At 45.2% G+C, this 26,733-nt stretch overlaps 3 protein-coding genes across 9 annotated transcripts in view; 1 reads left to right on the top strand and 2 right to left on the bottom strand.

Moving 5' to 3' along the window:
* Positions 1-18,182, bottom strand: part of adck1 (aarF domain containing kinase 1) — an 87,190-nt gene extending 69,008 nt beyond the window's left edge. For 4 of the 6 annotated variants that reach the window (XM_041972314.1, XM_041972312.1, XM_041972308.1 and 1 more), the window contains exons 1-3: positions 17,702-18,074; positions 17,195-17,333; positions 16,766-16,849 (exon numbers count right to left, since the gene is read on the bottom strand). In XM_041972314.1, the coding sequence (XP_041828248.1) occupies positions 16,766-16,849; positions 17,195-17,326 (216 nt within the window). In that variant the 5' untranslated portion in view covers positions 17,327-17,333; positions 17,702-18,074. The other 2 variants (XM_041972309.1, XM_041972310.1) reach the window with 2 other exon arrangements.
* A 573-nt stretch (positions 18,183-18,755) lies between these two features.
* On the top strand, positions 18,756-26,520 carry alkbh1 (alkB homolog 1, histone H2A dioxygenase). Of its 2 annotated transcripts, none has more exons than XM_041972323.1 (6): positions 18,756-18,835; positions 23,722-23,830; positions 23,955-24,117; positions 24,608-24,695; positions 25,306-25,499; positions 25,576-26,520. In XM_041972323.1, the coding sequence occupies exons 1-6, from the start codon at positions 18,803-18,805 to the stop codon at positions 25,976-25,978; spliced, it is 990 nt and encodes a 329-aa protein (XP_041828257.1). In that variant the 5' UTR covers positions 18,756-18,802; the 3' UTR covers positions 25,979-26,520. The 2 variants fall into 2 exon arrangements, with proteins under 2 accessions (XP_041828257.1, XP_041828256.1); XM_041972322.1 differs by lacking the exon at positions 18,756-18,835 and adding an exon at positions 21,870-22,039.
* Positions 18,964-21,667, bottom strand: LOC121631430 (SRA stem-loop interacting RNA binding protein). The gene is made up of 4 exons (XM_041972339.1): positions 21,537-21,667; positions 20,565-20,623; positions 19,255-19,362; positions 18,964-19,186 (listed from the first exon to the last, which is right to left on the bottom strand). Exons 1-4 carry the CDS (start codon positions 21,601-21,603, stop codon positions 19,118-19,120), a joined length of 303 nt encoding a protein of 100 aa, XP_041828273.1. The 5' UTR covers positions 21,604-21,667; the 3' UTR covers positions 18,964-19,117.
* Positions 26,521-26,733: the final 213 nt, after the last annotated feature.

Here is a 26,733-nt window from a genome sequence, read left to right as displayed (position 1 = left end):
ACAGTAAATAAAGACCCAGCTAACACAAACAACAACAACACAGTAAATAAAGACCCAGCTAACACAAACAACAACACAGTAAATAAAGACACAGCTAACACAAACAACAACAACACAGTAAATAAAGACACAGCTAACACAAACAACAACACAGTAAATAAAGACACAGCTAACACAAACAACAACACAGTAAATAAAGACACAGCTAACACAAACAACAACACAGTAAATAAAGACACAGCTAACACAAACAACAACAACACAGTAAATAAAGACACAGCTAACACAAACAACAACACAGTAAATAAAGACCCAGCTAACACAAACAACAACACAGTAAATAAAGCAACAGCTAACACACACAACAACACAGTAAATAAAGACACAGCTAACACAAACAACAACACAGTAAATAAAGACACAGCTAACACAAACAACAACACAGTAAATAAAGACACAGCTAACACAAACAACAACAACACAGTAAATAAAGACACAGCTAACACAAACAACAACAACACAGTAAATAAAGACCCAGCTAACACAAACAACAACAACACAGTAAATAAAGACCCAGCTAACACAAACAACAACACAGTAAATAAAGACACAGCTAACACAAACAACAACAACACAGTAAATAAAGACCCAGCTAACACAAACAACAACACAGTAAATAAAGACACAGCTAACACAAACAACAACACAGTAAATAAAGACACAGCTAACACAAACAACAACAACACAGTAAATAAAGACACAGCTAACACAAACAACAACAACACAGTAAATAAAGACACAGCTAACACAACCAACAACACAGTAAATAAAGACCCAGCTAACACAAAAAACAACACAGTAAATAAAGACACAGCTAACACAAACAACAACAACACAGTAAATAAAGACACAGCTAACACAAACAACAACACAGTAAATAAAGACACAGCTAACACAAACAACAACACAGTAAATAAAGACCCAGCTAACACAAACAACAACACAGTAAATAAAGACACAGCTAACACAAACAACAACACAGTAAATAAAGACACAGCTAACACAAACAACAACAGAGTAAATAAAGACACAGCTAACACAAACAACAACACAGTAAATAAAGACACAGCTAACACAAACAACAACACAGTAAATAAAGACACAGCTAACACAAACAACAACACAGTAAATAAAGACACAGCTAACACAAACAACAACACAGTAAATAAAGACACAGCTAACACAAACAACAACACAGTAAATAAAGACACAGCTAACACAAACAACAACACAGTAAATAAAGACACAGCTAACACAAACAACAACACAGTAAATAAAGACACAGCTAACACAAACAACAACACAGTAAATAAAGACACAGCTAACACAAACAACAACACAGTAAATAAAGACACAGCTAACACAAACAAAAACACAGTAAATAAAGACTGAGCTAACACAAACAACACAGTAAATAAAGACACAGCTACCACAAACAACAACAACACAGTAAATAAAGACACAGCTAACACAAACAACAACAACACAGTAAATAAAGACACAGCTAACACAAACAACAACACAGTAAATAAAGACCCAGCTAACACAAACAAAAACACAGTAAATAAAGACCCAGCTAACACAAACAACACAGTAAATAAAGACACAGCTACCAGAAACAACAACAACACAGTAAATAAAGACACAGCTAACACAAACAACAACACAGTAAATAAAGACACAGCTAACACAAACAACACAGTAAATAAAGACACAGCTACCAGAAACAACAACAACACAGTAAATAAAGACACAGCTAACACAAACAACAACACAGTAAATAAAGACACAGCTAACACAAACAACAACACAGTAAATAAAGACACAGCTAACACAAACAACAACAACACAGTAAATAAAGACACAGCTAACACAAACAACAACAACACAGTAAATAAAGACACAGCTAACACAAACAACAACACAGTAAATAAAGACACAGCTAACACAAACAACAACAACACAGTAAATAAAGACACAGCTAACACAAACAACAACACAGTAAATAAAGACACAGGTAACACAAACAACAACACAGTAAATAAAGACACAGCTAACACAAACAACAACACAGTAAATAAAGACACAGGTAACACAAACAACAACACAGTAAATAAAGACACAGCTACCACAAACAACAACAACACAGTAAATAAAGACACAGCTAACACAAACAACAACACAGTAAATAAAGACACAGCTAACACAAAAACAAACAACACAGTAAATAAAGACACAGCTAACACAAACAACAACACAGTAAATAAAGACACAGCTAACACAAACAAAAACACAGTAAATAAAGACCTAGCTAACACAAACAACACAGTAAATAAAGACCTAGCTAACACAAACAACACAGTAAATAAAGACACAGCTACCACAAACAACAACAACATAGTAAATAAAGACACAGCTAACACAAACAACAACACAGTAAATAACGACACAGCTAACACAAACAACAACACAGTAAATAAAGACACAGCTAACACAAACAACAACACAGTAAATAAAGACACAGCTAACACAAACAGCAACAACACAATAAATAAAGACACAGCTAACACAAACAACAACAACACAGTAAATAAAGACACAGCTAACACAAAAAGCAACAACACAATAAATAAAGACACAGCTAACACAAACAACAACAACACAGTAAATAAAGACACAGCTAACACAAAAAGCAACAACACAGTAAATAAAGACACAGCTAACACAAACAACAACACAGTAAATAAAGACACAGCTAACACAAACAACAACAACACAGTAAATAAAGACACAGCTAACACAAACAACAACAACACAGTAAATAAAGACACAGCTAACACAAAAAGCAACAACACAATAAATAAAGACACAGCTAACACAAACAACAACACAGTAAATAAAGACCCAGCTAACACAAACAGCAACAACACAGTAAATAAAGACCCAGCTAACACAAACAACAACAACACAGTAAATAAAGACCCAGCTAACACAAACAGCAACAACATAGTAAATAAAGACCCAGCTAACACAAACAACAACACAGTAAATAAAGACACAGCTAACACAAACACAAACAACACAGTAAATAAAGACCTAGCTAACACAAACACAAACAACACAGTAAATAAAGACCTAGCTAACACAAACACAAACAACACAGTAAATAAAGACTCGGGTACTGATGCTTTTAACTGGGTTTCTAAAGAGCTCAGGTTTCATCTGCACATCATCAACATGATGCCTTTAAACAGTTGACTGCACTGGTCACCATGGCAACAACAAGCCTGTCCCAGCCCCGTCCATCACTGTAATGTGCCCTGTGGAAACACTGGTACTGTGTGATCATGACAAATGAACCAAAGCTGAAAGATGTAAATCAGTTCAGATGTTCATATTAGCTCCAGCTTTCTCTGACCCCCCGTTAAAAATAGTGATGCTGGTTGGCTTGCAGGAAGCAGCAGCCTCAGCCCAGATATGGAGGCTGCTGCAGACCAGCTCGTCAGCAATGATTTAACCACAGCAGGCAGTTGGGAAGCAAATGTTAAACGTTCCCTCCTCTCCTCATCCCTCAAGGATTTTCCCTCCTCCGACTTGTTCGGCTGATAAGCTGCTGCCACAAGCTCCTCAAGGTCAGCACTTATCTGGCCCCACCCACAATTTACATAGCAGGCCCCTCATTTGAGCCAGGCCTCCAGGAGAGGTGGTGGGCACTCAGCTGAGCCAAGCCCCCTCCCAGGTTCCTGTGAGGAAGGATGTGGTCAACGCTGACATCTGCTGGTGGGGAGGTGAACTGCATCTGAGGCTGAAGGTGGAATCAGTGCAGTTCAGATATAAAATGACTGACCGTGTGCAGCACTGCATGTTTGATAGATACCACGTCCCTTCAGGTCAAGATGGGCTGATCTGAACGGGGTACGCTTGTATCTGAATCAGCTGCAGGTTGGTCCCCACGAGATTTACATGTCTACAAACTTTATTTATACACAAGGAGTGACATTCTTTTCCACTAACATCAAGTCACAAAAGCCAAATTAAAAATTCATGATCATAAATAAATAAACTTACACCTATCAACCCACAATTATTAAACTTTCTCATGGTATGTAGGAAAAAGTTATTAACTGAAAAATCTACAAACAATTTAGATGTTCCAACAATAAATAGTTAAAACCAACTGAATAACATGGAATAACAAAACAACTCAACTTGTGACGTACAAGAGGTTGAAAGGCTTCCAGTCTAATTCCTAAAAACTGTCCTTGTATTGTTCCAGGAGTCAGAAGCTCTAAAGCTAACACGAGGTTGCAGATGCAACATAAAGAGTCCAGCAAAGCAAGCAGCTGCAGGAAGAAGAAGAGACCAAGGATCTCACCATCAGCGAAAATAAACTAATAAAACCACATTCATGTAAGCACCCTGGACTTTACTTTTAATCTTTTTTTACTTTTATCATAAAACATAACGTAACCACGAGCGGAAAAGCCAAGTTAACTTTCTACAGAAGTACAGCAGGTGCTGACCCAAATGTAAGAATACATGAAATATTTCAAGAAACAAAACTATTTTAAAATATAATAAAATGCAAAATAGGACCAAAGCTAAAATAATGAAAACCAGATAGAATACATAAAAACCAAATAATGTTTAAATAATCATAATAAAAGCAGCTCACACACTGGGTGAAAGGCCAGAGAGAAGGACCAGGTTCCAAGTAGACAAATGAGAAGACAGAAGTGTTTTCTGTTTGGCTGAACATGGTGGAGATGTAGTGACCCACTGATAACGTAAATCCATGGCCACGCGTGAGAATCTACAGCTTATGTAGCATGAGAGAAAAACAACCCTCCATCCCAAAGAAGTCGAGTCTCTGTGTAAAATCTGAAAAAAACAGAATCTCATATTTTATTCCCAGTAGCAGAACAACAACAGTCAGAGGATGAAACTGAGAAGTTTCACCATGTGATGAAAATATGAGCTGATAGTGAATCTGATGCAGCAACACGTCTGGAAAAAGTTGGAACAGGAGGAACAAAAGGCTGGAAAAGTACCTGGTACAAACCTGAAACACCTGGAGGAGCATTGGACAACTAACCAGGTTACCTGGCAACAGGTCAGTAACATAACTGGGTATAAAAGGAGCATTTCAGAGAGGCAGAGTCTCTCAGACAGAAAGATGGACATAGGTTCACCAATCTGAGACAAACTGGATCTAAAACTGTGGAACAATTTCAGAAAAATGTTAATCAAACTTTGAAGATCCTCCATTTACAGTGTAGAATATAATCAGAAGATTCAGAGAATTAGAGGAAATCTCTGTGCACCGCAACATCTGCTCCCATCCAGACAACATCTCTTTCAGAGAAGGCCTTGCAGATTTCAGCAAGACGATGCTGAACCACATCCTGCATCCATCACAGCAGCATGGCTTCACAGGAGAAGAGTCCGGCTGCTGAACTGGCCTGCCTGCAGTCCAAACCTTTCACCAGTACACAACATCTGGAGCATCATGGAAGCAGAAATCCAGCAACCAAGGTCCAGGACTGTAGAGCAGCTAGGATCCTGCATCAGACCAGAATGGGACAACATCCCTCTCCTAGAACTCCAGCAACTGGTCTCCTCACTTCCCAGACGTTTGCAGACATGTTAGAAGAAGAGATGCTACACCATGCTGAACACCACCCTGGAACTACTTTTTACACCGTGCTGAACATCACCCTGGAACTACTTTTTACACCGTGCTGAACATCACCCTGGAACTACTTTTTACACCGTGCTGCACATCACCCTGGAACTACTTTTTACACCACGATAAACATCACCCTGGAACTACTTTTTACACCATGCTGAACATCACCCTGGAACTACTTTTTACACCATGCTGAACATCACCCTGGAACTACTTTTTACACCGTGCTGAACATCACCCTGGAACTACTTTTTACACCGTGCTGCACATCACCCTGGAACTACTTTTTACACCACGATAAACATCACCCTGGAACTACTTTTTACACCATGCTGAACATCACCCTGGAACTACTTTTTACACCATGCTGAACATCACCCTGGAACTACTTTTTACACCGTGCTGAACATCACCCTGGAACTACTTTTTACACCATGCTGAACATCGCCCTGGAACTACTTTTTACACCGTGCCGAACATCACCCTGGAACTACTTTTTACACCGTGCCGAACATCACCCTGGAACTACTTTTTACACTGTGCCGAACATCGCCCTGGAACTACTTTTTACACCGTGCTGAACATCACCCTGGAACTACTTTTTACACCATGCTGAACATCACCCTGGAACTACTTTTTACACCGTGCTGAACATCACCCTGGAACTACTTTTTACACCGTGCTGAACATCACCCTGGAACTACTTTTTACACCATGCTGAACATCACCCTGGAACTACTTTTTACACCATGCTGAACATCGCCCTGGAACTACTTTTACACCGTGCCAAACATCACCCTGGAACTACTTTTTACACAATGCTGAACACCACCATGGAACTACTTTTTACACCATGCTGAACATCACCCTGGAACTACTTTTTACACCGTGCCGAACATCACCCTGGAACTACTTTTTACACCATGATGAACACCACCCTGGAACTACTTTTTACACCATGCTGAACATCACCCTGGAACTACTTTTTACACCGTGTCAAACATCACCCTGGAACTACTTTTTACACCATGCCGAACATCACCCTGGAACTACTTTTTACACCATGATGAACACCACCCTGGAACTACTTTTCACACCATGCTGAACATCACCCTGGAACTACTTTTTACACCGTGCCGAACATCACCCTGGAACTACTTTTTACACCATGCTGAACACCACCCTGGAACTACTTTTTACACCGTGCCGAACGTCACCCTGGAACTACTTTTTACACCGTGCCGAACACCACCCTGGAACTACTTTTTACACACTGCTGAACACCACCCTGGAACTACTTTTTACACCATGCTGAACATCACCCTGGAGCTACTTTTTACACCATGCTGAACATCACCCTGGAACTACTTTTTACACCATGCTGAACATCACCCTGGAACTACTTTTTACACTGTGTCGAACATCACCCTGGAACTACTTTTTACACCGTGCCGAACACCACCCTGGAACTACTTTTTACACACTGCTGAACACCACCCTGGAACTACTTTTTACACCATGCTGAACATCACCCTGGAGCTACTTTTTACACCATGCTGAACATCACCCTGGAACTACTTTTAACACCATGCTGAACATCACCCTGGAACTACTTTTTACACCATGCTGAACATCACCCTGGAACTACTTTTTACACCATACTGAACATCACCCTGGAACTACTTTTTACACCATGCTGAACATCAACCTGGAACTACTTTTTACACCATGCTGAACATCACCCTGGAACTACTTTTTACACCATGCTGAACATCAACCTGGAACTACTTTTTACACCATGCTGAACATCACCCTGGAACTAGTTTTTACAAGCTCTTGAGAAGACCAGCACCTCCTCATACTCAGGTAAAACTAAAAAAGATAGAGGATTCTTGAGTCAAAGCCACTGATTCCACACAGACCAGTGTTTGTGTTACACTGCAGTGTATTAAAGTCAACACAACCCAGGTCAGATTCTAGCCGTCCTTGAACGCAGCAGCAGACCGATGGACACTGCCATCCACGTGGCTTCATGTCTACGAAAGTCTGAGGAAGCTGGATGACGGAGGCGAGAAGCTGATGTGGGAGGAGTTTGTTCACTAATCAGCATCAGCTGAGCGTTGGGTTTCCTTCATATCAGCGTGACGGGGCTAAAAGGCGAGCTTTTATGTCTGAACCTGGAGGCTCACAGACAATCTGCATGATGCCGTGTTTTTCTTTTCATCTCAGCCATCAAGGTGGCTGCCTGCCTGCGGCCCCCTGCGCTGTACTCCCGCAGCTGAGGAGGCAAAGCCGTGGTTACACATTATCGTGTTTGTCCTGGCTGCTGGTCATCACATCCTCCTCCTTCAGTCCAACCCGCTTCTGGTCTCCTCACGCTGCTGCTTTCAGGTTGTCTCAGAGTCCAACAGTCTGTCCCTGAGCGACACATCACAGCCTCCAGTCCGTTGACGCCGAGCTTTGTCCTGCAGAACGCCGGTGCTGCCGGTGTGGACTGTTGGACACATGTCTCATTCTTATAAAACTGAGGTGACAATCACTCAGCAACACACACTGTCCTTTCAGTCAAACAAGAAAGCAAAAACAGACAAAAACACAGGAAACAGGCCTGAAAGAACAGGCGGCGCAACGCTGGAGTCCAACCAGAAGCCGACAAAGCTCAAACAATGTGGGCAAAAGTTAGCTGTCCATCACAATCTACCCCACAGGGCGGGAGGAGGATCAACCATAAACGCATCTTCAGACTCAGGGAATAGTGTTTTTCTAGGAAACTGCTTGCAGGAAGAGCTCTGAATAAACAACCCAAGGCCACAGCAGACGGGTTCAGATGAACAGGAGGCAGAAAAAGGACACGCAGGCTCATGGAAATGAAGATAACCCTCACATTTCTATTAGGACGTCTGGTGGGAACGAGACATTTGATTTGGCTGGAGGTTTACATCTCTACGTTGGACCGACGCCTCCAAGCCTGCCTCTAGGCCTCAAACATCAGTCATACATTATTCATGTGAATTAAGTAAGCTACATTTAATTTCCCAATCATCTGCTGGCATGGCTTGTAATGAGATGCTAATAGAAGCCTGGACTCCCTGAGACGAGGAGGAGGAGGAGGAGGAGGAGGAGGGAGAAAACACTGAAAGGGTATAAAGGATTGCACGATCAGTGCAGATATAGACCTCTCCTTTCATCCTCTTCTTTACATTAATGTGTTCATTTCTCTCATTGTTTAATCTATCTCACCACCGCAGGTCTGAACCTGGCCACCAGCGAGGAACACACAACCACAATTAACTAAATAATTCACCAGCTTTTTCTATTCTTGGGTTCAATCGAACACCTAATTATGGCCTTCACTAGCAGCAGCAATGGTCTCCAAATGTAGAAGCTTCCAGCTGATGTCGGTCTACATAAGCCTACCAGAACCCTCAGGCCATCTGGATCCAGGTTCTTATCAGTTCCAGAGTCAGAACCAGACATGGAGAAGCTGCATTCAGCTTCTATGCTCCACATGTCTGGAACAAACTCCCAGAAAGCCTCAGATCAGCTGAAACACTCAGTTTATTTAGATCCAGGTTAAAGACCCACCTGTTCTCTGCTGCATGGACTAGTTTTTATTTAGAGTCCAGATCTGGATCTGGTTCTTTAAGCTGGAATCTTTAAACTGGATCGTGTCTTAATACTGTTTTTATCCAAAGTTTGTTCCTTTTCCTTTTTCTTTGGTTAATTTTCTAACGTTAATTTCTGCTTCTTGTATTCTGATATTTCAATGTTTCTGACGATAGAAATAAACTTTGCTTGCCTAAAAACTCGTTTATGCTTCTTTCCGAACGTAAATACGTCTGTTTCATACATCCACCAGAGGGCAGTGCAGAGTTCCCTCCAAGTTCCAACATCAGTTTTAGTTAATAGTAACCATGACAACAGCGAAGAAGAGCATGATGATGTTCATCCTCAGAAAGAAACATATAAGGAAGCAGCGCAGTAGATGGTGGTGATCTGTGTGCTCATTAAATACGCCGCAGGTTCTTCTTCTTTGTTTCTTTTGCTGATCTTACTTCATTGCTCAACACTGCCCCCGTGGTGTCTGGTGGTACTATTTCGTTAGCGCCATCAGGGTATGGGTCCTCAAGGGCCCCCAAAATGGCCCAAAATACGCACGTAAAGAATACTGAAGACAGACGAGAAACTCCATATCCGTCTTCCATGTTGAGCATTAATGGGGCTTAAGGGTGTCAGTTCCTCTAAAGCATTCCCAAGTATTTCCCAAACTGGGGGTCCCAAGATTAATCCAGAAGGTCGCCAGATCATTGTAAAAAATATAGCCTAGATTTATCAGATAAATTTGCTATTTTTATAAGGGCTGTCCTTACAGAACAAAATGCAGGTTCAAGTAAAGAACGCTTGTCTGTTTCAGGGGATATCTTGGTTATGTTGGGGGTGTTGGACCTGTTGATCTGACATCTGTCAATCAGCATTAGTTTTCAAATCAGGAAGTCAAAGGAAGACAAAGTAAGTTGCAACACAGCTAAACATATTACCACAGAAATCCAACCAGCCAATCACACAGCAGCAGAAGACACACCGGGTGCCTCCTGCCAGCTAAGAACAGGAAACTGAGGCTACAATTCACACACACTCACCAACACTGGACAATAGAAGATGGAGAAACGTTGCTGGTCTGATGAGTCTCCATTTCAGCTCCACATTCAGATGCTCGGCTCAGAATCTGCTGCAAACATCATGAAAACATGGATCCATCCTGCCTTGGATCAACGGATCTCCTTCCCCTTCAGGCTGAGTATTGTTGCTGACCATGTCCATCCCTTTATGACCACAGTGGAGCATCTTCTGATGCTACTTCCAGCAGGATAATGCACCATGTCACAAAGCTCAGATCATCTCCACCTGCTTTCTAGAACATGACGATGAGTTCACTGGACTCCAACGGCCTCCACAGCCACCAGATCTCAGTCCAGTAGAGCAGCTTTGGGATGTGGTGGAACGGGAGATTCTCATCATGGATGCAGCCGACAAACCTGCAGCAACTGTGTGATGCTGTCATGTCAATATGGAGAAAACCTCTGAGGAAGGTTTCCACCACCTGCTTCATCTATCACACCAGGATTAAAAAGGTCCGACCCGGTACTAGAAGGTGGACCTGATGAAGAGGACGGTGTAGATGAAGAGGGTGGTGATGCCTTTTACTATTCTAAATATCTGTAATGTCTTTGTTTTATGTAAAGCACTGGTACATGAAATGTGCTGTATAAATAAACTGCCTTGCCTGGCAGATGAAGAGGATGGCGGGTGTAGTTGGGTGTAGATGAAGAGGACGGTGTAGATGAAGAGAGTGGTGGGTGTGGATGAAAAGGATGGTGGGCGTAGTTGGGTGTAGATGAAGAGGACGGTGGGTGTAGATGGGTGTAGATGAAGAGGATGGTGTAGATGAAGAGGGTGGTGGGTGTAGATGGGTGTAGATGAAGAGGACGGTGTAGATGAAGAGGATGGTGGGTGTAGTTGTAGATGAAGAGGATGGTGTAGATGAAGAGGATGGTGGGTGTAGATGAAGAGGGTGGTGGGTGTAGATGGGTGTAGATGAAGAGGACGGCGTAGATGAAGAGGGTGTTGTAGATGAAGAGGGTGGTGAGTGTAGATGGGTGTAGATGAAGAGGACGGTGTAGATGAAGAGGATGGTGGGTGTAAATGGGTGTAGATGAAGAGGACGGTGTAGATGAAGAGGGTGGTGTAGATAAAGAGGGTGGTGGGTGTAGATGGGTGTAGATGAAGAGGACGGTGTAGATGAAGAGGATGGTGGGTGTAGATGGGTGTAGATGAAGAGGATGGTGTAGATGAAGAGGATGGTGGGTGTAGATGGGTGTAGATGAAGAGGACGGTGTAGATGAAGAGGATGGTGGGTGTAGATGGGTGTAGATGAAGAGGACGGTGTAGATGAAGAGGATGGTGGGTGTAGATGGGTGTAGATGAAGAGGACGGTGTAGATGAAGAGGATGGTGGGTGTAGATGGGTGTAGATGAAGAGGACGGTGTAGATGAAGAGGATGGTGGGTGTAGATGGGTGTAGATGAAGAGGATGGTGGGTGTAGATGGGTGTAGATGAAGAAGACGGTGTAGATGAAGAGGATGGTGGGTGTAGATGGGTGTAGATGAAGAGGACGGTGTAGATGAAGAGGATGGTGGGTGTGGATGGGTGTAGATGAAGAGGACGTGTAGATGAAGAGGATGGTGGGTGTAGATGGGTGTAGATGAAGAGGACGGTGTAGATGAAGAGGATGGTGGGTGTAGATGGGTGTAGATGAAGAGGATGGTGGGTGTAGATGGGTGTAGATGAAGAGGATGGTGGGTGTAGATGGGTGTAGATGAAGAGGATGGTGTAGATGAAGAGGATGGTGGGTGTAGATGGGTGTAGATGAAGAGGATGGTGGGTGTAGATGGGTGTAGATGAAGAGGACGGTGTAGATGAAGAGGATGGTGGGTGTAGATGGGTGTAGATGAAGAGGACGGTGTAGATGAAGAGGATGGTGGGTGTAGATGGGTGTAGATGAAGAGGACGGTGTAGATGAAGAGGATGGTGGGTGTAGATGGGTGTAGATGAAGAGGACGGTGTAGATGAAGAGGATGGTGGGTGTAGATGGGTGTAGATGAAGAGGACGGTGTAGATGAAGAGGATGGTGGGTGTAGATGGGTGTAGATGAAGAGGATGGTGGGTGTAGATGGGTGTAGATGAAGAGGACGTGTAGATGGGTGTAGATGAAGAGGATGGTGGGTGTAGATGGGTGTAGATGAAGAGGACGGTGTAGATGAAGAGGATGGTGGGTGTAGATGGGTGTAGATGAAGAGGACGGTGTAGATGAAGAGGATGGTGGGTGTAGACGGGTGTAGATGGGTGTAGATGAAGAGGATGGTGGGTGTAGATGGGTGTAGATTAAGAGGATGGTGGGTGTAGATGGGTGTAGATGAAGAGGATGGTGGGTGTAGATGGGTGTAGATGAAGAGGACGGTGTAGATGAAGAGGATGGTGGGTGTAGATGGGTGTAGATGAAGAGGATGGTGGGTGTAGATGGGTGTAGATGAAGAGGACGGTGTAGATGAAGAGGATGGTGGGTGTAGATGGGTGTAGATGAAGAGGACGGTGTAGATGAAGAGGATGGTGGGTGTAGATGGGTGTAGATGAAGAGGACGGTGTAGATGAAGAGGATGGTGGGTGTAGATGGGTGTAGATGAAGAGGACGGTGTAGATGAAGAGGATGGTGGGTGTAGATGGGTGTAGATGAAGAGGACGGTGTAGATGAAGAGGATGGTGGGTGTAGATGGGTGTAGATGAAGAGGACGGTGTAGATGAAGAGGATGGTGGGTGTAGATGGGTGTAGATGAAGAGGACGGTGTAGATGAAGAGGATGGTGGGTGTAGATGGGTGTAGATGAAGAGGATGGTGGGTGTAGATGAAGAGGACGGTGTAGATGAAGAGGATGGTGGGTGTAGATGGGTGTAGATGAAGAGGATGGTGGGTGTAGATGGGTGTAGATGAAGAGGACGGTGTAGATGAAGAGGATGGTGGGTGTAGATGGGTGTAGATGAAGAGGATGGTGGGTGTAGATGGGTGTAGATGAAGAGGATGGTGTAGATGAAGAGGATGGTGGGTGTAGATGGGTGTAGATGAAGAGGATGGTGTAGATGAAGAGGATGGTGGGTGTAGATGGGTGTAGATGAAGAGGACGGTGTAGATGAAGAGGATGGTGGGTGTAGATGGGTGTAGATGAAGAGGATGGTGGGTGTAGATGGGTGTAGATGAAGAGGACGGTGTAGATGAAGAGGATGGTGGGTGTAGATGGGTGTAGATGAAGAGGACGGTGTAGATGAAGAGGATGGTGGGTGTAGATGGGTGTAGATGAAGAGGACGGTGTAGATGAAGAGGATGGTGGGTGTAGATGGGTGTAGATGAAGAGGATGGTGGGTGTAGATGGGTGTACATGAAGAGGATGGTGGGTGTAGATGGGTGTAGATGAAGAGGATGGTGGGTGTAGATGGGTGTACATGAAGAGGATGGTGGGTGTAGATGGGTGTAGATGAAGAGGATGGTGGGTGTAGATGAAGAGGATGGTGGGTGTAGATGGGTGTAGATGAATAGGATGGTGTAGATGAAGAGGATGGTGGGTGTAGATGGGTGTAGATGAATAGGATGGTGTAGATGAAGAGGATGGTGGGTGTAGATGGGTGTAGATGAAGAGGACGGTGTAGATGAAGAGGATGGTGGGTGTAGATGGGTGTAGATGAAGAGGACGGTGTAGATGAAGAGGATGGTGGGTGTAGATGGTTGTAGATGAAGAGGACGGTGTAGATGAAGAGGATGGTGGGTGTAGATGGGTGTAGATGAAGAGGACGGTGTAGATGAAGAGGATGGTGGGTGTAGATGGGTGTAGATGAAGAGGACGGTGTAGATGAAGAGGATGGTGGGTGTAGATGGGTGTAGATGAAGAGGACGGTGTAGATGAAGAGGATGGTGGGTGTAGATGGGTGTAGATGAAGAGGACGGTGTAGATGAAGAGGATGGTGGGTGTAGATGGGTGTAGATGAAGAGGATGGTGTAGATGAAGAGGATGGTGGGTGTAGATGGGTGTAGATGAAGAGGACGGTGTAGATCTTGGTCAGATGATAAAATTAAAAGGTTAAATCTGATTTCATTTAAACTCCAGCAGACCTGGTGCTTCAGCTGTGTGATCATGTGATCATGTGATCATGTGAATATAAACAGGTAGCAGATGTGAGCCCACATTCCAGCTCCAGTTAGCTCAGAGCTCCACGCTCCCTCTGATGCCGGATAATTGGCCTCTGGTTGGCTCTGGAAGCCTTTGATGAGGCTGGAACAAGTGGCTGCTGAGCTCTTCAGCAGAGGCTAAAAGCAGCTGGTTGCCCTGCCGACTGATGGACACACAAACCACCAGGAAGATGAGATGCAGACATCAGAGCTCATTAACTGCAATGAGGAATAAAGATGGAGGTCAGAGGACCTGATGTGGTGACTTCCTCTGGCTCTGAATCATTTTCTGATCTGACTCCTCCATCATCTCTGTGACTGTTAATTTACTACAACATACAGACGCAACGACCTGTACACCGGCGGCGCGTTACAGAGCGTAACGTACCGCTGGTATATCGTACCATAACCCGCTGTACACCGGCGGCGCGTTACAGAGCGTAACGCTCTGCGGGTAAACGGAAGACATAATACTTTATTGACATTCTCTTCATGTCTGTAAAACCTTGGACATAAAAGTGAAATTTATTTGGAAAAGAAAATAGGTAGAAGATTTATGCGTTTACATCCATTGATGCAGCTTGTTGAACCCCACCCTGTACAGAGAACTACACTACTGTGGAGATATTCACATGGAGACACACAAACAACCTAAAAACCTGTCTGGGCTGGTTCCTGTGAGCAGGACCGTGTTGTGGAGCTTCTGGTGTTTCTCTGGAAGCGAGGAGGAGCCATCTTGGCGATGCGATGCAGCTTTAGCTTAAACCAGGGAGCAGCTAACGCCAGCAGCATGGTGGGGACTGTCGGCCATACTGTGTGCAGCCGATGTGCCGCTCCAGCTAAAACTCATCGTCCAACACGATCCTCCTGCTACCAGGTACACGACCTCCTGCTCTCTGATGGCTGTGATTGGCTGGAACTTGCTGGTGCCTGGCGAATGAGCCGCTCTGCTGCTCTGATGAGCCTTACTGATGGAAAACACACCTAAGCTGCACGTTTACAGAAAAGCTGCAATTTCACCATGTTCAAGTATCCAGAATTGTAACCACGTTCATAACTTTAGTAAGACACCAAACCGTCTGTAAATCTGTGAGGACTTCAGCCAGATAACAGTATTTATGTTTGTGCAGGTCTCTCACCTTCCCTCAGATACCACAGATCCCAGAGAGAGCAAGGCTGTGGCAATATGGCCGCCGGGTGAGGACGTTCGAAGCTCCGCCATGAAGCATCTAGTATTACTGTAGATATCTCTGGTTTTCTCTACATCAGATGCTGGATAGGCAGCTTTTTCTTTTAGGGGCCATGAATGTGGTGACAGGAAACATGAGCATGTTCTGAAATAGAAATCAGGGCAGGACTTTCTCTAACCAGGTGGCTGACAGGTGGTAGGAAGGGTTTATGCTTCAGGGCGCTCTAGAACAGCTCTGTTGGGGGACCAGGCCGGAGCACTGACCAGGAAAGGGGAGCACAGATGAAACCTATAATTAATAATTAGCTGGTTATTACAACTGCAGTGGTCATCAGATGTTAAATGTGTAAAAACAAACAGCTGAAGACATTTTTCAGTGTTTGTGCAGAACAACGTAGAGAAATGCTTGACATGCTGCATTCACTGACACTTGGACATCTGAGGTTTAACTAAGTGAAGGTTAGTTTATGCTAAATATTTGTAAGCATGCCTTTCTATGCAGACACACAGCTACAGCTCAGTAGCTGATAACCTCAGATCACTTCCACACCCGTAGTTCTCCGAGATGATGACGATGATGATGATGGTGGTGGGACACAAAACGTGTCTGAGAGAAGAAGAGGCAGTGCGTTCAAGATTTATTTAGTCCTACGTGAGAAATTTATTGGCCTTTATGAGGTTGTATCAGGAGAAAATCGAGCATACGTGGCTGGCAAATATAACGCAGTTTATTCACACCTGGGAAGTAAAACAAACGCACCCAGGAAGTGACATCATCATCATCTCTATGACTCCATTGGCTGGGAGTAGTTTCACTGCAATCTGCGCAGGAGCAGAATGACAGCTGGTTTGTCCACCGCTTGGTCTCGGAGAGGAAAAACTGGCTGCATGTGGTTTTCAGGAACCTTTACCTTGCAGGCAGAAAGCAAACCTCGTCATCCTCTCAGAGATTTACACCGCTGATGTGATCTTTGTCTTCCAGAAAGGATCTAGAAACGCCTCTAATCTCACGGTGTTTCTCACTCAGCTGGAACCTTACGGAAGCGGTGGCCTACCTTGGACTTGAGGGCCCAGTACTCCTCGGTGCCGTAGTCCACATGCTTGAAAGCTGTCAGATAGTCGTAGCTGATGACGGCCGTCTGGAGACAAGCAAGCACAGACGTGATGAAGCAGCATCTTCCATCTGAGACTCTGCCTCTCTGAAGTGCTCCTTTTATACCCAGCTATTTTCCAGCCTTTTGTTGCTCCTGTTCCAACTTTAAATAAAAAATAGTCTACAACACATACTGAGTTCTGCTGGTGTTTTAACTGGGATTTCTTTTTTTCCAGCTCTGCTTCGGCCAGCTTACAACAACACGAGTCTTCTCATGTTTAAATAATACACAGACAAAATGACCATCAACAGGCTGGTAGAAGGTCCGCTCGATGAAGTTAAACTACCACTGATCAGGTTACCCGCTACATACACCTGTTTCTGAACTCACCACGGCGGCAGCCCGTCCGAAGCGGACCACGCTCAGGTCATTGAGGTCCAGCTGTCTGCTGTGCAGGTAAAACCCAGAGGAGGCGAGCACGGCTGTGGCCAGAGAGGACACCTTCAGGAGCCGGGCCGCCATCAGAGGGCTGCAGAAGAAGAAGTGAGTTAACAGAAACAGAAACCAGTTTTTATTCATTTCACGGGCTCAGAATAAAGCTGACTGTGTTGTAACTCTGTCATACCAGCAGGAATGAGTGGATAAGAGTGGAGGCCAGCCTTTTAGAATTCCACTTTCTAATGTTATCTTCTTTAAACAAAGTTGAAGCTGAAATAACTGATAAATGTTTTCTTTGGATTAACGCCATCTGTTCTGTGGACATTTCATCACAGAATCCCACTGAGAAATGTTGTGATTTAAAGTTCTCCTGCTCGTCCACGCGCACTCGCGTGTTTTTAAATGACATGTAACAGGTCATGAACATCAGCTGACACCGGTCTTCACTTCGGCACTCACCCCGCGCGACCAGAGGTACGTTGTTCTGGGAATGACACACCTGAGGACAGCTGTCCCGTCTCTCTCCTGTTTACCTGCCGGACTGGAAGCAGGACACGAGGACGGCTCGTTCGCGTGTGACCTGACCCCAGGTGACAAACTGTGTGCTATAGGAAGACTACAGGCGCGCGCAGTGTATGTATGGCGGCGGTGACATAAACACTTCTTATACCTGTATTATGCAACCACTTTTGTAACATGAGTGTGTGAGCGGACACGCCGCGGAGAGCAGCCTTTCAGACCCACGCGGAGGGTGACAGGTGTGACACAAACACGCCTTCACCTGAAACACAACCACTGCCGCCTCACCTCACACTGCACGCGCCGCGTCTGTAGCTCGCTTACCGGTTTTGTTTTGACCTCTTCTCGAGTGTTCGACGCGCGTTCGCGAGGAGTTCTGGGTAATGTAGTTCTACACGAGGAGACCCGGTTTCATTACCGCCGATGTTAAGCTAATCTTCGAATGTTGCTGTTTATAACTCATTTAAACTACACTTCCGGGTTCTAATGCGACACTTTCACGCATGCGTAAAAAGCTGTTCAAATACTGCAAGCCGATGCTGCGTTCAAGGCAACTTGGAACTCGGATAATCTGTTCTCCGACGGGAAATAATTAAAGAAATTCCACAACAAATCGGATTTCTATAGAATTTAGATAATATTTAATATTTTATCATATTTCATCTTTCTTTGTGTTACCTCTGATGGCATATCTATATATCTAAGCTATCAATAAAAGCCAGAGTGCTAAGCAATCAAACTTAATTTTGCATATTTACTTTATTTCATGTAACTTCATTTATATTTGCTAAATAAAAAAGCTGAAGTAGCATCTTCTACATCAGGTCATTCTATTATTTTTGTCATGGGATAAAACAAACATTTTAAATATTATTTCCACACCTTCTTACAACTGCATCTAAATGATATAAATGCTAAATTACTGCAATCATTCTGATCCCCAACAGTTTCTCTCAAATGTCCACACAACATCAGCCACGGATTCCTCCACCTTCCTCTTCATCTCTCGCTCTTCTTCTACTCGCCTTTCCTGGCAGGAACATGGCCGCTCTCAGGTGTGCTTCATTTCAAAAGGTAAGAAAACAATGATTCTTTTCGTAAAGTCAACCCAACAGAAATATAGTTTTAATAATAATAAAACTATTTTTCTTTATTATCAGTTATTGACTGAAAAAGGTTTAAACAACCTCCACAAGCTGAAGTTTGACAACACAGAGATTTTATTAAAGGACAACCATGAAAACCAAGACGCTGACACACACAAACAGAAACACTTGGACACGGATGCATCCACCGGGGTCCAAGGATCATTTCTAGATGGTCCCTGAACGTCTCGTCTGTCCCGTCCACCGCGCGTCAGTCAAAGTCGGCGTCTTTGTCCGACTTTGCTCCTCCAAACGGACGTCTGTTCCTCTGAACCTGGAGCTGAAAACAACAGGAAGCATGACGTTTCACCTCCTGCTCCTGATCCGGACGTTTGATGCTCGTTTTACCTTCGCTCCCTCCAGGACGTGACGGTCCTTCTGCAGCGCGTTGCTCAGCCCTTCCTCCGTGGAGAACCCGATCCAGCAGAAGCCTCTGTGGAAGCCTGTCTGCTTGTCCTGGTTTAAAACCACATAAAATGACAACCTTCAGTGGGGAAGATGCAGCAGAACAACATTCCCATTTATTCTCTCTGCACAGGCTAGAAACGGCGCCGCTTTCCAGACGGGAGAAGCAGAACTTTCTGATGTTTGCCCGGTGAGGCCTCAGCGAACCAGCTCCCTCCCAACCTTCCCTGCAGCTTCGTCTGGGTTAGACTAAAAGTTTCAGCCAGAAATAAAACCAGAACTTGTTTATGTGGAGAGGTTCAGGTTTAGTCCATTTTAACTTGGTTTCTGGGTAAAGTGACGTCCTCCAGGTGAAACGCCGCGGCCGCATTCCTGGATTCTCAGATTCCACCAATAAATCTACTGATCTGACGTCCCGCTGCCTCCAGAGCTGTTTTTTACCTTTAGGATCAACCAATCACAGCTTCTGAAATGATGACTCGCGCCTAGCAACGGGTGGACCACACCTCCTCAGTGAGACGGGAGTTGCTGTCCAGTCCTTGCTCGGAGCTCTGAGAACGTTCTGGAATCACTCCTGACCTAGGACGCCTTGCTAGGCTGAGTTCGGATCTCAGAGGATTCCCAGAATCGTCAGGAATACGGGTCCTGGTTTTTAATTCATGTCCTCCTTTAATGAGACCTTTAATAACCTGAACAGTTCACCTGGAAAACAAACCGGCTGTTCCAGGAAAAATAGGAAAAATAACCTTTAACAGTCTGGATGCATAAATTTGGACGCCCTTTAACTAAAACTCCCAGCATTCTGTCTCCACCAGGACTCTGGTCCAGATAAAGTCCAGATTGTCCAACATTCGCCCAGCTTCCTGCTTCCAGGTGAACAGCTCCGGTTAAAGTTCACATTGAAGGAGGAAAAAGTCTGGAAGTGATTTAAAAATCTGGAACTTCAGCTGGGTGAAGACTTTTCTATCCGCTGGAAGCCTCAGACATGAATAAGATGAGTTATTTGAACCTCTGGTTGTACGCCCTAGACGGTCGAGCCTCGTGTGATTGGTCGGATCTGTCGCTGCCTCTGCTGAGGTCATGTGACCAGCAGCTGTCGCCGTCCCGGTGTTAACATCTTTCATTCATCCTCCGTTTTTTTTGTGGTCATTTTAGACTTTTAACTGTTCAGCTTCAAATTTCTGAGCTTCGGTCACACGAGTCGTGTTTTCTTGTCCTGGATTAATAACCGAGTCTGATTCAGGTTCACTTACAAACGGTAGGAGGCAGCTCCTCACCAGGCCGAACTGTCCGAAGTACTCCTTCATCTCCTCTGAAAAACACAAACATGTCGGGCTGTCAGTCACCAGCTCAGAGTGTCGCAAGGAATAAAAACCACTCACGTTGCCATGACAACCTCATTTAATGCCTAATCCAGGGATCACCACCTCCGAAACTCTTGGGCCAGAGGCACCACACCAGATTCAGGCTTCCACCGACGCTGACAAGCTGCTGAAGAAGCTCTGAGGTGGAAACACTGAAAACGGGCAGACCTAAGAGGTCCAGAGGTGCACTGTCCCCCCAGAGCTCGACTGGCCCATTACAAGTCCAGCTTGGTCCTGGGCTGGTCTCTGGACTCAGTGCCCCCAAAGCCGGACCATGAGCCCCCCTGCAGGCCCCCTATCTGCTCCTTCAGGGACAGACTGGTCCATCCTCGCTGTGTGGAGGAGATGCTGCAGGTCTTTCCTCCTGCTGCTGTCTCACAATATAATGAACACATGAAACTGTCTTTACATGTTTACATACATGTTTATATACGTGTTCATGTACATGTTTATGTCCTGTACACACTCACCCTGCAGACCAGATACTGGATATATTATAATTTATTGTGTGTGTGTTTGATATCACCTGTACTGTTGCAACAAAGCAGTTTCCCCACTGAGGGACTAATGAAGGGTTTTATTCAATTCACTGCTCAGCAGAGTTTTTAGGAAACTGCTGGACTGTAACAGACAGGTTCATAAATAAAATAATAATAATAGTGCAATTAATTCCTCATTCAACAGTCTGAACACATACTGCCCATTTAAAGTGCATGAAGACACATCTTTAACGTCACGCGTCTCTTCACATTCAGCAACACGAGGCTAAAAAGATGACAATAAAACTGAGAATTTGTTCCAAAAACATTCCAGTAGAAACTTGACACGTTGGGATTTATTTGAGGAAAGAAAGAGACTCACTGCTGGCGACGGTCCACGGGATTTTAGACACGAAGACCTCAAACACTTTCTTAGACGGCGCCGCCATGTTTCGTCCTTCAAATGCCACTCTGACCTGTGACGTAGTTACGTGGGTTACATCAGCGCATGCGTTAAATTATTTTTATTTATTTTAAATTATTATTATTTATTTTTATTTTTATATTTTTATATTATTTTTATATATATATATATATATAGATAGATAGATAGATAGATAGATAGATAGATAGATAGATAGATAGATAGATAGATAGATAGATAGATAGATAGATAGATAGATAGTCGTCTGTTATTTTTTTAATCTGTAAACCGGAAAAGGCGGAAGTTGAAAGTTCATACACGTCATGGCCAAGATGGCGGCCTCCATGGTAGAGAGTGGAGAAGATGCTTTTAGAAAAATATTTAAGTTCTATAAGAGAAGAGAACCTCCGCCGGATTTCAGGGATGTAACCGACTTCTGCAGCGGGACACCGGGAGACAAGGTGGGGGGACAGACGGCCCACCGGCCGGGACGGAGGCGGACGCAGCTCGGCTAACGGGGGGACGTGATGCTCGTTTTCATCCCTGAGCTGAAAGTACCGGCATAAATAATGTTTGCTGCGGGTAGAAGCGGGAAAGTTCAGGAAATGTGAACGGAAGAGTTCTTCTCAGAAAGAAACGGATCTTTGTAAAAATGAAATCTTTGTTAACAAGAATGAGATTCTGCTTTATTCTCCAAATGCTTGAATACATACAAAAATGTATTTATTTATTCAATGTCAGCTGTTGTTGGCTAAAGATTAATTAGTTAAAGTATTTCAACTATTTTTTAAGTAAAATTAATAAAATCTAAGTACTATAATAAATTTAATAATAGACTGTCTCCATAGGCTGCCTTTCTAGACTTTTATTTTTCCACTTCACACATAAACAGCTGGAATCTGTTAAAACTTTCCCTCTGGAAGGCTGTTCACCTTCACTTTCAGAAAAATCATGAAAAGGTTTGTGGTGGTAAAACTAGCGAGGCCTAACCCTGACCCTCACACGGCAGATACACCAGACCTGGATCCTCCTCTGGCCGTTCACGTCAACATTTACTGGCTCATTTCTTAACCATTAAAACTTTTCTCATCATGACCAGGAGAAGCTGGACGTTCCGGTAGCGACTCTTCAGCTTTCCGAACATGTTCGTGTTTCAGTCTCCGTGTAGAATCCGGTGCGGCTCTTTGTGGAAAATGAAGCAACAGGACTCGGGAACTACATCCAGACATCCTGATGCTGCGTTTGTTAACGAAGAACGTCTGATGACTAAAGTCTCCTTCAGAAGTAGGACTTCCAGAACATTCCAGACTTCCCAGCCAGAATCTCGTCTCAATTCCACTGCATCTTATTCAAAAGGTGTGAGGATGCGTCTCCATGGTAACGTGGAAAATGTTGGCCAAGCTTTCTGCAGTAAAACTGGTTGTTTGGCTGTGACCACCGTGGCGTCTGCGTGCGGTCGGCCACGGCGTAGCTGACGCGCGGCGTCTGCGTGCGGTCGGCTACGGCGTAGCTGACGCGCGGCGTCTGCGTGCGGTCGGCTACGGAGTAGCTGACGCTGGTGAGTTTGCTCTCCACTCGGCGTAGGATGTACATGTCGTTTTGGTGTCATGTTGCAGTTTCTCCTCCTAACCTGAAGGTGGCAGCAGGGGCGTATCGACCGGTAAACTCACCAGGTCGGAGTTCTTTTGATGGTTCTCTCAGTTCGGTGGTATTTTCATGTTTTAAAACAACAATGGCGTCCAGCATGGTTCAGTGTCTTTATTAGCTTGTGAAGAAAACGAAGAAATAATTCGATCAGCCTCTCATCAACTTGATCCACTGGTTATTGTTTTTAAAAATGGCGGTTACCACACAAATTCAGCCAGAAGATCCAGATATCCGGCAACATGTGATCCCAAACTGACCAATCACCAGAGAGCCCGTGGAGCTACGGCGGCGACGCAGCGCGACCATAAATAATCTGCAAATCCGTCATATAATAACCAGTCCAGACGGAGGCGGCTGGCCGCCTGCTTCTAAGAGCTTGACGGTGACGCCCAGTAATCAGAGGCGGAGTTTAGACTTTATGAAGTTAAAATCTTTACGATCAGATGAGCAGGTTTGAGCTTCGGCCTGATGGTGGAGGTCTGTGTGAACCTGACAGGTAGTTCCAGCTAAGCTGCATCCTGCTGCCGTGAGCGATGAGGAGGCCGCTCGGGTCGGACTGAAGCCCGTCAGAGAGTGGAGAGCCTTCGGCCTGCAGGACTGTCCAGGTGAACACTGTTCATCTAACGTACTGAACTCTTACTGGAGGGGACCCTATGTCCTCTCCAGACTTGTCTCCGGTAGCTCGTCACTCTGCTGGGTCTCACATTTGGAACATCACTGTGTCCTCAGGGTTCATCTTCATCTCCAATCCGTTCCTTCGAGGTTCCCAGGCCTTTTGGATCAGGCAGTGTTTGAAGACCTACCCTCAGAAACCGAACATCTGTAACCTGGACATGCACATGTCTCCCTCCGACACCCAGGACATCTGGGGCAAGAGCGCTCACGTCCTCAGGTGAGACATTTGTTTGATTGGTCGAGCAGCTCGGAGATAATTTAACCAGAAATATGCAGATTAATGCTGAACATTGTTGTCTCACCTCCAGAAGAGGGTTCTTTATTGTCATTCAGCAACAGGACACCAGAGATGCACGAGGACATCACATCACAGCCTTTTAGGAGGAATGAGTATAAATATGGTAGAAATGCTGAGTTAAAGTACCCAGGATGGCCGCATGTTGCCAGGCGTTACCGTGTGTTTAACTGTCTGACGGCTGCTGGATAAAAACCCGCAACCTTCCAGTTCTGCATGTCGGACTGCGGTGCCTTCTGTCTGAGGCCGGGACAGAAAACCGGCCATCGCAGGGAGGAGGGGGGTCCTGGATGGTCAGGCAGCGTGACCCCAATCATCCTCTCAGATCCTCCAACCAGCAGGTGGCGCTGCAGGGACAGACATCCTCATGTTGGCTTTGTGGTCTGATCCTTGAGTTCCGTGTCCTCCACAGCTGTCCTCCTGGAAAGAGACCAGAAAAAACTCTGCTGGAGAAGCTGCGCTGGGTCACTCTGGGTTACCACTACAACTGGAGCACCAAGGTGAGCGGCGCTAACGGCGAGCAGGTGAGCGGCTGCAGGATCGATCCTGCGGCTGCATCAGCGGCCAAACACGTCAGTGTGGAAGAAGGTCAGCTGTCACGTCAGGTTTTATTCCAGCATCAGAAAACATCCTGAAACATCTCAGCCTCCAGGAAAGCAAGAAAAGGACTTTGTTTTATTAAATTTTAATTTAGTTCTGTCTTCTGTTTTTTTATTCATTCATTTAGTGTTTGTCTTTATTTTAGTTTGTAATGTTTAGTTTGCTTATTTTATTTTTCATGCATGTATTTATTCCATGTTTCATTTTATTCCAGCTTCCTCCTCCTCAGACATGTCCTGCATGTTCTTCTCACTTTTAAAATGTTTAACTAAATGGTGAAAAGTGAAAATTCCTCCGTAACTCTTGACACACAAACGCATCAGCCATGGGACGACCTTTTAACCAATGTTAGACAAACAGGTGATCCAGAAATGAACCTGTTGAGAGAGACGAGTTGATTGGTCGACGTGAATCATTGATCATGTCATCAGTGTCATGTGACCGTCCATCAGCTGATGGACGAGGTTCCGGTCTCCAGCCCAGACTTGACCTCTCTGTTCTCCCCCCCAGACGTACTCCGCCGACAGCTTCACGCCGTTCCCGGCCGACCTCCACGCGTTGTCCGTCCAGGTAACGGCCGCCTGCGGGTTCCCGGGCTTCCGCTCCGAAGCCGCCATCCTGAACTTCTACCGCCCCGACTCGTCTCTGGGAATCCACGTGGACGAGTCGGAGCTGGACCACACTCGTCCTCTGCTGTCCTTCAGGTGCAGCCTGTCCTCAGGATGTTGCTTCCTAGAAAAGTCTTCGCCCCTTCTGACTCTCCTTGTCTTTGTTGGACAGCTTTGGACACTCGGCCGTCTTCCTCCTGGGGGGCACCCGCAGACAGGACCCCCCCACCGCCATGTTCATGCATAGCGGGGACATCATGGTGATGTCGGGCCAGAGCCGCCTCCTCTACCACGCTGTCCCGCGCATCCTCCCGGCGCCTCCGGAGCGAGCAGCATCTCTAGAGGATCCGAGTCCGGCGCCCCCCCTGCCCCAGGGCGGCGTCCTGGAGCCGGTGTCGGACCAAGACTGGGCGGTGATTTCCAGGTACATCCGGAGCTCCAGGGTCAACGTGACCGTCAGGCAGGTGCTGGGGCCGGGCCAGAGCCTCCCGGAGACCAGGGTCAGGTACCACCACGGAGCGTCAGACGGAGACGGGAGGAAGAGGAGGAGGAGCAGCGATGAAGAGACCTGCTGATGGTTTCTACCGACGTCTTCCTCTGCAGAGCTGCCATGTACCTCCTCACAATGAGAAAACCAGCAGCTTCCAGGCTGAAATCAGGACTCGGAGAGAAGCAGACGTTTGTTTGTTTGTTTGTTTGTTTGTTTCATCCTTTCATCTGAATTCTGGGTTTTAACGTTACATGTGTTTACATCCGTGATGGATTCCTGGACGGAGTCTCGGTAGAAAACCTTCATGTCAGGATGAAACGTAGAAACTTGACTCTCATGTGGAATTCATGTTTTCTCACCTGTGAACCACATGAAAAACTTTTCTCGCGTGTAGTTCGCCTTCTTTTCACGTGTTCAGTTCACGTGATTCTCATGTGAAACGTGGTTCATGTGTGGATTTCTCCTGTAAGGCTGTAGAGGAGCAGCGGATGCAGCGTGAATGTGTTGTTGTTTACGAGGTTAAAACAAATAAAAAGAGATGATTCAAACTGAGCAGATTTCCAGTCAGATCCAACATCTGGGAATCATCTGGACTTTAATGTGGGAATCATCTGGACTTTAATGTGGGAATCTTCTGGGAGGCTGCAGCTCATCAACCTGCTTCTCCTCCTAACACTGACACGTGTAAATAAATGATTTTATCTGGAAGATGATGGTTCTCTAGTTGAACGTGGTCGACAGGAGAGAAACAAAGAAGCAAAAATGAGGTGAATTCCTGCTTTTATAACTGTTTAAGACATCCGAGGGGAACTCTACCGTCCTGGTCCAGCCTCTGAGATG

This window comes from Melanotaenia boesemani, chromosome 20 (assembly GCF_017639745.1).
Source record: "Melanotaenia boesemani isolate fMelBoe1 chromosome 20, fMelBoe1.pri, whole genome shotgun sequence".
Taxonomy (NCBI): domain Eukaryota; kingdom Metazoa; phylum Chordata; class Actinopteri; order Atheriniformes; family Melanotaeniidae; genus Melanotaenia; species Melanotaenia boesemani.
The sequence above is the reverse complement of the archived record's forward strand: the minus strand, read 5'-3'. Positions and strand labels throughout refer to the sequence as shown.

Coding starts and splice junctions, on each gene's coding strand:
- LOC121631430 (XM_041972339.1), bottom strand. CDS start 21,603: ATGGCGGCGCCGTCTAAGAAAGTGTTTGAGGTCTTCGTGTCTAAAATC. Junction 20,624..21,536: donor CCCGTGGACCGTCGCCAGCA/GTGAGTCTCTTT, acceptor TGTGTTTTTCAG/AGGAGATGAAGGAGTACTTC. Junction 19,363..20,564: donor GGAGCTGCCTCCTACCGTTT/GTAAGTGAACCT, acceptor GTTTTAAACCAG/GACAAGCAGACAGGCTTCCA.
- alkbh1 (XM_041972322.1), top strand. CDS start 21,902: ATGGCCAAGATGGCGGCCTCCATGGTAGAGAGTGGAGAAGATGCTTTT. Junction 22,040..23,721: donor GCGGGACACCGGGAGACAAG/GTGGGGGGACAG, acceptor TGAACCTGACAG/GTAGTTCCAGCTAAGCTGCA. Junction 24,118..24,607: donor AAGAGCGCTCACGTCCTCAG/GTGAGACATTTG, acceptor TGTCCTCCACAG/CTGTCCTCCTGGAAAGAGAC.